The sequence below is a fragment of the Electrophorus electricus genome, chromosome 6 (genome assembly GCF_041902795.1).
Source record: "Electrophorus electricus isolate QZ-2024a chromosome 6, ASM4190279v1, whole genome shotgun sequence".
Lineage (NCBI taxonomy): Eukaryota > Metazoa > Chordata > Actinopteri > Gymnotiformes > Gymnotidae > Electrophorus > Electrophorus electricus.
Genome location: NC_137502.1, coordinates 13225479 through 13237500, shown reverse-complemented (window position 1 = coordinate 13237500; position 12022 = coordinate 13225479). Strand labels below are relative to the sequence as shown.

Genomic DNA, 12022 nt, shown 5'->3' with positions numbered 1-12022 from the left:
CCGGAAGCTGTTTGTGGGGATGCTGGGGAAACAGCAGAGTGAGGAGGACGTTCGCAGACTCTTTGAGGTCTTTGGGCAGATTGAGGAGTGCACCGTGCTACGGGGTCCTGATGGGGCCAGTAAGGGTCAGCACCCTACACGCTCTCATGCTCTCTCGCTGGTCACCTCTCCCTCTCTCCTTCTCTCCTTCTCTTGCTGTTCACCTCTCTGGCTCTCTCCTTCTTCATTACTTCTTGTTCATCTCTCGTTCTCTGTCCTTCTCTCCCTCTCTCTGGTTCACCTGTTTTCTTTGTGCTGTCCTGCCGGTCAATATGGGAGTATCCGAATATCCTACTGGGATCCCTCTGTGTCCCTCTCTCTTCCTTTCTGTCTTCCATGGCGCAGTCTCTAGCTCCCCATATTACACTTCTTTTTCTTGTTCTTTTTTAACTCCCTGTGGGTCCTTTACTTTGGTGTTATTTGTGCACCTAATCTGTGAAAACATGCTTAAAAAATCTTCGCTTTAGAAATAATGAAGTATACTCTTCCTGTTCGAATCTGTGCCTTTCGTGATTTTGCACCTTTGTCTCCACTCCATGTAGGCTGTACGATCTCTCGCGCCACGCCTCTCTCCCCCTGTCGCACCTTTTCCCACTTCTCCTCAGCAGACACCTGCCTCTCACACCTTCCCTTTCACCTTCCCTGACTCTCTCCACGCCTTGCTTTCCCCTCCCCTGCTCCCTCTCTCTCTCTTTCTCTCTCTCTCTCTCTCTTTCTCTCTCTTTCTCTCTACACGAACACTTCCTACTCACTCGCCTCTTCTTTCTTTTCTTGCTTTGCCCTGCCGCTTTGCAATTTTTTTCTGTAGTTGCACAGGCCAGTGTTCCAGTAATTCACCCTGATGGTATCCTGCTGTCCATAAGTTCAGACTGACTTACTGACTTTCTGTGTCTTCCAGTTGTCCATGTTGGAAAAAAGCTTACACTTTTCTCCCTAAACAAGTTTAAAGCATCTCTGTATCACCGATATAACTGGTGATCGCTAGAAGCTACACAGCTTTGGGAGGATCATATTTTAAGGATTATTTTGTCTCTTCACTCATTCTGATCAATTTTGATGTGGGAGCGTGGGGGTGGTCATCTTTGAGTTAGGCAAGGCACAATGATCGCTTACTATCCTCTGTAACAAATCAACAGTACTCTATACTCTGCAGAAAGCAAAGAGTCTCAGAGCAAAGGAGAGATGGAGTTACTCGGGAAGAGGACAGCCCACAGGAAAATAGGTTTTCTTTTGGAATCTCTGTCGCATATCTTACTCAAGACTCATCTTATTCAGGCTTTTTCGGGATTTGAGTTTAATAGTCTTCAGTGCTTTGCCGCATGAAGACTCTGTAAGCCAATCTGTACTGGGCTATCTGCTGGGATGTTCTTTCTAATGCAAATTTTTATACAGCTGCTTCCACACTATCTGACAATCTGACAAAGGCAAACTGTGCTCTAGTTTCCTCAGCAATCTCAATCCGTGTATAAAATAGTACTTTTGAAGTGCCTACAGTAGAGTGGGAGATACTGAAATTCATAGTAACCAAGAGATTGTTTGCCTTTTTTGTAGTTGTTTTTCCTGATGTTTGCGAATCACCTGGGAATTGAGCAGAGGTACACCTCTCTGTCTGTCTAAGTTTTGGGAAAGCCCTGATAAACAATATGTATAGCAGGGAAAGAGAATGTCACCCAGTCCCGTTGTATGGAATCCCACTCTGAGCATTGTAGCCTGTTATCTGCACTGTGAGCTACAGAGAAATATACAATGCCCGGGCATTATGATAAACACATTCATCTCTGCATGTCTATAACCATACAGAGTGTGTGGTTTGGTGGTTTTGACATGAGATAATGTGGTGATGTTCAAAAACCCATTGGGGAGAGGGCGGTAGCTGGACTGAACCATGTGCTGTGTGGGTACCCTTGCGTGTATCTGTTATCCTCCTTGTTGTATTGAGCTCTGTGTGTGTGTGTGCGCGTGTCTGTGTGTGTGTGTGTGTGCCTGTTTGCGTATGTGCTTCAGCATACATCGTTCTTGCCTATGACTTCCAGAGACTCTGTCTCCGAGCATTGTCTACAGGGACCAATCCTTTCTCTCCCCTCTCTCTCTACCAGCTTACGTTGGCCTGAAAGTGACTGACAGCTGATTAAGCTAAGGAAACTCAGGGCCATGAGCACACACATGCTAATGCCAAATTCAAGGCAACCAAATGTACCCTCCATGGTAAAATATCTTTGTGATATAATTGCCCTCTGTTTTCCTGTCAGCCAGGACTTTCATGTAATTGTGTCCTGCCTGCCTCTGTAGTTGGATACACGCTACATCTACACAGTACCATCTAGCCACAAAAAACAATGAAACCTATCACATTTCACTTTGCAGCATCATTCAAGCCCATGTTTTTGTTTGTGTGAATCAGGGTGTGTGTGTGTGTGTTGGTGTGAGTCAGGGTGGGTGTTTTTATGTGTTTGTGTGTGTGTGTGTGTGGGGGGGGGGGGGGGGGGGGATGTTTCTCAATCCCACCTGGTCTTTAAAGATCTTGTCACTGCAAATGATTTTGGCAGATGCGGCAGAGAGGCCATGTTTCAGGAATTCAAAGCAGACTGCCTCCTCCCTTTCAAACCAGCAGGGCTATGCCCAACACAACACTTTCCACTTTTCCCAGTGTGGATGTAAATTCATATGGCTCCCAGCCTGTTAGATTCCCTGGACCATTTAAAAAAGGCCAAGAAGTTTAATATCCATGTCTGTCTTTTCCCCACCTCTCCCTGAAGGCTGGGTGTCTCGAACAAGGGGAACTGAATAGACTTCAGGCCTGTCAGTAATAATAGAGATGGCTTTTAGTTCCATAATTATGATGTGTTATACATGTCACCCATTCAAACAGGCTGAATTCATGCATGCATTTTTTTTTTTCTGTGAATTCAAAAGGGAGCATGGGAGACTCTCAGCTGAAAGCTGTCCGATCTTTTCTTCTTTTCTCCTACTCCTACATTCCCCAGCCAACACAAAGGCCTGAGATTTGTTCTGTAATTTCTGATTCCCACATTGCTCCTGTTCTACTCACGAGCCACAGCTTTTGGTACACACCGTAGTCCTGTTCCATCCAGGTCAGGAAGGGGATGTGGTCGTGAGGAGCACGGGCGCAGACGCTCGTATTACGTCTCGCCCTCTTCCAGGGAAGTGAAAAAATTGTGATAGGAAAAGTTTTTCCCTCACAGAAGCCACCAGGTCGCAGGTGGTCTACTGATGTAAGCCACGCTTTCAGGCCACTGCGGTACTGCTGTCCCAGGGCTCGATAGATGGATGCTGTATCCCCAGGGGTCTCACACCTTAACAGACTGACTCATTTAGGGTCGCAGCAAAGTAAAAGGTCTTCATCTCAAACTGAAAGGGCCAGGGCGTAGACTGAAGCTTGGAGCGTTGAGTTAGAGATAGATAGTCAGGCTAACAGAAGAAAACATTTTCATTGTCTCATTGGGCATCGGTGTTACCATCATCTCATCCTTTTACTGTTCAGCCCTCCTCTATCACTCCACTTCTTTTCTGTCTCTGTTTCATGTTTGACCAGCGTCCGAGAGCTCATTCTACCCTGACTCTTCTCTGACATTTTACCACAGGGCTCAGTGTAATTTGGCCGCCAACAATGCAATACTGACTGATAGATGATGCGAAGCAACATATTTCAGATGTCTGTTAGTTCAGTAGTTGGAACCCTTCATAGGGTCTGAATAACTGCTTTTCACATGTCTCTGCTAGCAACAGCACCAAATGCTGAGTCTTTTCCAAATGGGGAAATGTAATATTACAGACACTAATGAAACTATTGATGAAGGGCAAAAGGAAATCTAGCACAAACTGTGTGAGCCAACAGATTGGCTATAGACCCTTACAGTTCACATAAAAGGTGATAACTACAAAAAATTACTAGACAGCAAAAATGCCCAAATATATATTTTTAATGTGGCAACAGTGATTATACACACAATATCATATCCATTAAAGAGTATAGCTTAGCAGATTTAAATTGAATGTTGGTATTTGATAGCAACCACAATCTCCACTGAATTAGACATCAGATGAACTTTGGTGCTGAAGCAAGAAACCACAACCTTCATACAGCCTAATTTTTTGGAATCAAATCAAACTTCTTTTGCCCATATTTCCTATGGCTTCTGTGGGGGATCGGGTTGTTGAAGCCTGACGTAATGGTCGCCTCTTAACCTGGCACTGGCCCTTGACAAAGCCCATCATGTAAACGAAAATGTGCGCACACATGCACACACACACCCAGACACATAAAGAGTATGTTTTCATGTGAAAATCCTTAATGAGCTCCGAGCAATCACACAGGAGAATAAAATATTAATTTATACACAGACAAGACAATAGCAAGGATGCATGTTACATGTACCTGTGTGTGTGTGTGTGTGTGTGTGTGTGTGTGTGTGTGTGTGCGTGTGCGTGTGTGCGTGCATGTGTGTGTTCCATGTTCTGTGTCTCTCCTGGGTAAGGCTATCAGCAGCTGTAATTTGAGTGACTCATTGTTTCATTGCCTGTGGCTTCTACGTGATTAATATTTCGTATTAATGGAACTGGTGTGTTGAGTGGCAGTTTTAAAAGGCAGCCACGGTGTTTTAAGGTGAAACATCCTGAGACACATGACTAGTTTCCCGTAATTCAGACAATGCACCGGAATGTCTGATAAGTAGGATTAAATAGACCACCTGATCACAGTGATATTTTTCTTAGTTTATTATTACTGAGAAATTCTGTTTTGTTTTTTTGTTTTTTTTGTCTGAGTGTTGTATGCTCCTTTTATAGAAGTGAAAATATGAAATAAACAAGAGACACCAGATTAGAATCTTTTTAGCACTGGGTGAGCTAGGCCCCCTCTTGCCTAAAATGACAGTGAACCGCTGAAGCATTGATAGTGGCTGGAAAATGGATTATATTGCTTTGCTTTTGTCATCATAATCTCCATTATAAGAGACTGCACACAGATCACCATGTGTAAATATTAAACAGATTAATAATCACAAAACAAGGTTCTCAGTGGTGACTGTCGTGTGTGTTTGTGTGTATGGCGTTGCACATGTGTTTGTTAGAAAGAAAGACAGACAGAGAGAGAGCGTGAACGAGATTAGTGAGAGAACGTGATGCTCCGTGCAGCTAATGCATTCAGCTCAATTATACTGATTTATTCAGGCTGCTGCATCCAGCACCCACAAATGGCAGAATGCATTAACGAGGCAGATAACCTGAAAACAATGGTAATGAATGTGTTTGGCCTGTTCATGGCTAGCTCCTCACATGGATCCCTCTCTGTCTACAGGCTGTGCCTTTGTGAAGTTTTCCAGCCATGCAGAAGCACAGGCAGCCATCAACAGCCTCCATGGTGGACAGACCATGCCGGTGAGTGTTTACACATAGATACACACACAAAGACATATGTGCACGTGAACACATAAGTACACACACAAATACACAAACATATACACACACCCACACACATACACACCAAAATATATGGTCAGATCCCCAGTTTATATCAGCTGTGCACACTTGCATGGTGGTTACACAAAATAAAGTGTGCTATAAAGCTCTGTCCAGACCCAGCCTGACCCCTTAGACCCAGCCTGGTCCCATTCTTCTGTTTAGCCTCTCTCACTGTCATTCTCTCTCATTGTCTTTCTCTCTCTTTCTCTCTCTCTCTCTCTCTCTCTCTCTCTCTCTCTCTCTCTCTCCTTCCCTCCCCCCACTGAAAGCAGGGGAAATTGTCTGGAAAATGAGTGCCTGTCAGTCTGCTGCCTTGTCCAGGCAGAGACAGAAAGTGGACGGCCCTCGTTCTACAAATGCAAATAGCAGAAATGGATGATATTTTTCCCGTTCTCACTCTAATTTCTCTCTCTCTCTCTCTTTCTCTTCTCTCTCTCTCTCTCTCTCTCTCTCTCTCTCTCTCTCTCTCTCTCTCTCTCTCTCTCTCTCTCTCTCACTCTCTCCATTTCTCCAACAGTTGCTAATTGGGTTGCGCTGATAATTCTGTGCCTCTCTCCCTGGCATGTAAAGGCCAGCATGAAAGATGCCTTTGCATAAGACTGTACACAAGTTACAAATGCGATTAGCCATTCAAATGATGTTGAACAAATTCTATCCATGCCAGTGACACAATGCATATTCAGTAGTCACATTTGTCCTGGTTGGCACAGAGCAAGGTAGCCGTCACATCACATGTGGCACTACCATGCCATTTATGCCATATAATAATCTCTGTGCTAATTTCACCGCTTCGTTAAGGTTAGAAGAACTGATTAGATGGATCATAGAGATGCAGCACACCATGATGCTATTGCAGGTCTTTGATATTCAGCTCATTGATTTTACAGTAATTAAAATGCTATAAAAATAGAATGTTGGTTGTGTTGGTGGTGCTGTGGGTGACATCGTTGTTGTTGTTGAAAAAACTCTTTGGCTTCGTGTGCTACAACGGATCAGAGTCAGTGAATGTTTTGATTGAAAATGGTCTTAGCAAAGATCTTGGCAAATATAAATACATACATGCTATCACAACCAATTAAATCCTGTTTCTGTATTCTCTTTCTTCAACATTGCATGTGAACATAACACCAATCCAAGGACGTATCTAAAGCCAGCTTTTCGCTAACATTCCCCATCCTCCATACTCGCTTCTGCCTCCACACCTGTTCCCTTCACATCCAGTCCAAATCTGATATGGATTAATAGACAAGGTGGTCATGAGTGCTCAACCAAGCCAGTGGAACCCTTGAGAATATTATTCATTTGCACAATATCTCTGCCACATGTTGTCAACAATGACTAAAACAAAATGGTGGATCCAAAAATCAGAGACAAAAAGAAAGAGTGAGTGAGGCAGACAGAGAGAGAGAGAGAGAGAGAGAGAGAGAGAGAGAGATAAAAGCATAAGAGTCTGGTACGATCCCAGCTGTTAGACTGGCTGCTCCAGCACTTGGCAAGAGAGCAGCTGGCACATGTATTACGGTATGTAAATATCACCTGGCTGCAGATATGCTTGGCCATAGTGGAAGGATTTAATGGAAGCGAAAGAGCAGGCGCCGGCACAGAAGAGCGCGGGGGAGGTGGGGAGTCTGGGACCTGGAGTCCAGTGAGCACTGTCTGGGCAAGCCCTGTGTTAGCTTTCAGCTCCACTGACCACTCCACAAGCAGCTTAGTGAGAGTGCTCCTGGACGAGGTCTACAAGACGGTCGGAGCTCTAGACGTCAGCCCTGGGTTTGAGAACTCCCAGATTCTGGTTTCTTGATTCCAGTTCCTTTCAGAAGCAGATCCCCAGAGCTCAGTTTCAGTCCATTAGTCGAGCAGGCTTAGTTGATGTACCGTTGCGTTTTTTGGACGTCGTTTGCGAAGCATCGACTGTGAACAAAACGAAAGAAAATGTCAGACACCAGAAAAGATTCGAAAGACGAATGTGAAGCCATGGCCTCAAGCGTGCACTGCTCGTGCGTGCTCCAGCAGGAGACGGCTGAGCCGCTGACCGCCCAGGCGATAATGCACACGGGGGAGTTGGTGACTGCCACCGTAGAGACCCAGTAAGGCGACAGAAATGTCATAAGCCATACTTCACTGTGTGTAATCTCACCAAAGCATTGAGGCACCCTCTGTAATTGAACATAATACTAACTTTCTGGGGAGCATGCTCGTCTTTTGATTTTAAGAAAGGTCTTTTAGGTTAACCAGCGAGTTCTCCATGGTAAGACATTCAAAAAGGTAAAGGAGAGATGAACACACTTACTAAGAGCACTGAGATGCTCACTGTAGCATTAATAAAGGGCGTGTGGGCGACTAAACCCACCTTTACCATACCGCAAAGCACAAATACAACCAGGCATGGAAACACGCTGGTGCTGAACTACGTCTGTCCTGCTATTTTCATTGCAATACACCAGTTTATGTGGCCTTCTGCTAGAGGCTAAAGTTTATAGAACGTTTTTCCTTTTTTTTTCTTTGCTCTTCAGTGTTGTTTTCCATTCAAACAGTGCTGATTTGATTGGTGGCTCTGGATGAGCTCTTTTACTGTTCAAGAAGCTTATATTAAAAATGATTACTCCTGAACTTTTTTTTGAGTATAAATTATTAGAGCATGTAAGTCCGTATGTTTGGCTTGCATGAGAGTTGTCTAATATGTGTACAATATTCCTATGTGTGTGTGTGTGTGTGTGTGTGTGTGTGTGTGTGTGTGTGTGTGTGTGTGTGTGTATTCTTTTAACTCTGAGAGGTTGAGTGTGTTATTTGTCATATCTGGGAAAATAGCTAAAGCTTTCTATTCTATATTTGTCACAACAACTGTCATCATGTCAGCGTATAGAGTGTAAATTATGTCAAATACGTAAATGCACCTTGAAGCCTATTACCTTTCCAAAGCGTTTTATTTATTTGTTGTTGTTGTTGTTTTTTTTCTAATTCCATACCGAGGCTCAGGTATGACAGCAGCCAGGCAGACTGTCTCTTCTCTAACTTCGAACCCATCCATCAATTATACTTTGAGCTGTTTGGCTTTTTAGTTTGTTTGTTTGTTTTGTTGTTTTTTTTCCTTCTTTACATCTCCATGGCCCATGCAAAATGCAATATAGGCACTGTTCGCAAGTGTGACTTGTTCTTCTCGAAACGGGATTAGTTTTTTGAACCTGTGACAAATGCCTCAGTCGGACATGTCAGGAATGATGGCTCCCTGTTGCAGCTTATCAAATTCGGCAAATTCATTTTTCTGTGGAGAAGGAGCAGCCGGCGTGAGTGGTGATTATTGGGTTTGTTTGGGAGGATATGGCTTTCAGTGGGAACGGGAGGAGTGTGTCCTGCTCTCCTGCTGTGCCTGTAATGTCTGCTGTCACCTCACCTCATCATCTATGTCCCAGAGACAGTGGCAGAGTTTAGACAATAAACTGACCTTTGAGAGTAAACTTACTTCTAATTTATTTATGTACAAAGACTTGAATGTCCTGGAAAGCGTTAATATAATGTAATCAAACAGCTTCAGTAAAGATTGTCTGTACGATAAGAACAAGAGTCAATATAAGAGTCAATAACAAAACAAAACTACAACTATAGCAAAAAAGACCAAATTAAGTGATACTGTATGAATAATGCAGTCCACTAAAGAAGTGAAATGTGTACTGTTTTCTTGCAGTGACATCTTGAAACTCATCTACAGTCATAGCTCACTGTCTGAGCCATCATCTCTCTCTTTCTCTTATTTCTCTCTTTCTCCCTCTTTCTCCCTTTGTCTGGCCTCTAGCCATGTCCTCCCGTTGCTTCTGTGCCGGAGAGATGCATTCTTCATGAGATGATAAATAAATAACTGAAGACAAAGATACACAAAGCAGAAAGTGAATGTGATCTAAATACCAGGCCTCCTCTGCTGCAGGAAACAGAGAGAGAAGGCGAATGGAAAAAGAGAGAGAGAGAGAGAGAGAGAGAGAGAAGGAGAGACGGGAAAGAAGAAGGAGCAGAAGAAAAAAAGGGAGAGAGAAAAATGACTGAAGGAGAGAGTGGTTTGTGCTGCAGGGAGAGATGTTTGCTGTACGTCGACCTCATTAAATCCGGCAGTCTGGTCGCTCCACCGATGGGGTAAAGTTGGGGAGAACAGGGAAAGGTCAGGAGGTGGGACAAAATCAAATTAGAAAGGACAAAATAGCAGCGCTCTGCTCCGACGCACAGCCGAATCGATTCAACTAATTGAAATGCCATCCTGGGGGGGGATGGGCCCCCATGGGGCAAGGCGAGGACGGGGTGCGGCCAGGCAGTGGGAGACGCCAGGCAGTAGGGAAACGTGCACTTCCAGCCTCACCTGCAGCCCCTGCAGAGGAGCTGGTGAGCAGTGCAGCAGCGGGATGAGAGGTGGCGTGAGGAGTAGTGTAGAGGCGGGGTGAGGAGCAGTGTAGCTGCAGGGTGAGGGGCAGTGTGAGGGGCAGAGTGAGCATCATGGTGAGGGGCGGGGTGAGGTCGAGGTGAGGGGGGGTGAGGATGTGTGAGCAGTGGGGTGAGGGGCGGAGTGAGGCATGGGGTGAGCGGTGGGGTGGCCAAGCAGACCAGGAGCCTTCACTCCAGACCAGAGCCATCTCCACATCTCTCTGACCCGATTCTGTTTGCAGCACTGGGAGTTTGGCGCAGTGCTGGCAGGGAGCTATAGCTCCAAGGAGGCTGCCCAGGATGATTATGGAGCTCCCTACACACAGCACAAAGGGCATACTTTCACACAAGGCACAGCCAAGCTAAACACGTCTGTCTGGTACCATGCTTGGAAACACTTTGGAGATTTATCACTTTAAAGCAAAAGACCATAATTCTTTACCTGTAACTTTTTTATTTGATTTACTGTTTCAACAGCGGCATGGCTTAATTGGTGGGATGACACTGAAACTGAATCTCTCTCTCTCATGCTCTTTCTCCCTCTTTCACTCTTGTCGCTTTTATAGTTTTTTTTAATCATGTCCCTTACTGCCCTTCACACGCTTTGTGTGTGTGTTTGTGTGCATGCGTGTGTGTGTGTGTGTGTTTGTGTGAGTGTGTGAGTGTGTGTGTGTGTGTGTGTGTGTGTGTGTGTGTGTGGCTTCTATCTCATCTTTAGCATCCTAGTCCTGTAATTAAATAGAAGCACCAGGGACAAGTCCCCTTAACACCGCGCATGTATATGTCTGTGTGTTACTTTCAAGCAGACATCATATCAGAATCCATCTCTTTCCACCATCCCTCAAATAAATGAACTGGATGTAAATTGAGACATGTTGTCATTAATACTGCAGTATGGTTGCCATAAGCCTTCACTGTTAGTCAGTAGCTCACCACTCTGTGAGGCCCAGTGCTTGGCAGCTGTAATTAGGGTGTCATACCCACAGAGGCTCTGTGAAGGGGCTCTCAGCGGGACGCTCTGTGCTCCTCTCATGTACCTACCACAGGAACCGGAGGTCTGCACCAATAGCCATCACTCACAGATCTCATCTTCCCAGTGTGAGCACCCATCATTTTTCCTTATGGCTACCCCAGGGTGCAATTAAATGAATCAGTGTGGCTCCAGCACCGTGTCATGTGGACATTTCTCTTAAGACTGCTCTAGAGAGCCCTGGGACTGACCTGTGTGGCACCGCTCCCAGCAACGACGGAGTGCACTAAATATCTGCAGGACAGCCAACTGTGTAGTGTAGCTGAGTACATGACCGCAAAGCATTGTGTTGGATTTTGTGCTGTTCGCCATTATCATAATGGTTGTTTGTATGAAAAATGTCTAGCGTTGCTCAGATCATTTGTTTGTTTGTGTGTTTTCCACAAGTAGGATCCTAGAAATTCATTTTTTACGGTACACAGATATTTACATTTAGGGCTTTTAGCGGACACTTGCGCAGTGTCTATACATGTAGCATACTAATCTAAAGCAACACATATTTAACAAATAAATATTCAGAACACAATCTTATGAAGTCATGAACCTTTAAAAATAGGGTGGAATATAGGTTAATCCAACTGCAATTTCTCATTTAAATAACTTCAGGGCTAAGGGGTACTAAAAGGCAAATGGCGTTCCTCTACTGCTAAGTAGTGTGATGGCCTGTGTTGCTCTGCTTGCTTCCCTGCCAGGGAGCGTCATCCAGCCTGGTGGTGAAGTTTGCGGACACAGATAAGGAGCGGACCCTACGCAGGATGCACCAGATGGCGGGCCAGCTTGGCATCTTCAGCCCCATGACCATCCAGTTCGGCGCCTATGGAGCATACACACACGCTGTGAGGACCTGCCCATCCGCCACAGTCTGCCCTCGCTGCCACACCTTTAGTGCAGCCTGCCCCTTTCGCCCACCGTTACCCAATCACATGCACTCATGCAGACACGCAATTGGGTAATGGTTATCAGCCGATGCTAAATATAGCTCCCCACCACCCCCGGGCTGCCACAAGCTAATCGCTGCACGGGTGTAAATGCAGACTCAGTTTCTTAGCCCCTTTCCTAACGCTTCCC

At 45.1% G+C, this 12022-nt stretch overlaps 1 protein-coding gene across 8 annotated transcripts in view; it reads left to right on the top strand.

Moving 5' to 3' along the window:
• celf6 (CUGBP Elav-like family member 6) overlaps positions 1–12022 on the top strand; it is a 112316-nt gene that overhangs the window by 78489 nt on the left and 21805 nt on the right. For 7 of the 8 annotated variants that reach the window (XR_014124072.1, XM_081715582.1, XM_081715583.1 and 4 more), the window contains exons 4-6: positions 1–125; positions 5357–5436; positions 11647–11790. The exon at positions 1–125 is cut by the window's left edge. Coding sequence is in view for 7 of the 8 variants with exons in the window: in XM_081715582.1 (XP_081571708.1) it covers positions 1–125; positions 5357–5436; positions 11647–11790 (349 nt within the window). In the remaining variant the exon portion in view is untranslated. The remainder of the gene's footprint in view (positions 126–5356; positions 5437–11646; positions 11791–12022) is intronic. The other variant, XM_027008799.3, reaches the window with a different exon arrangement.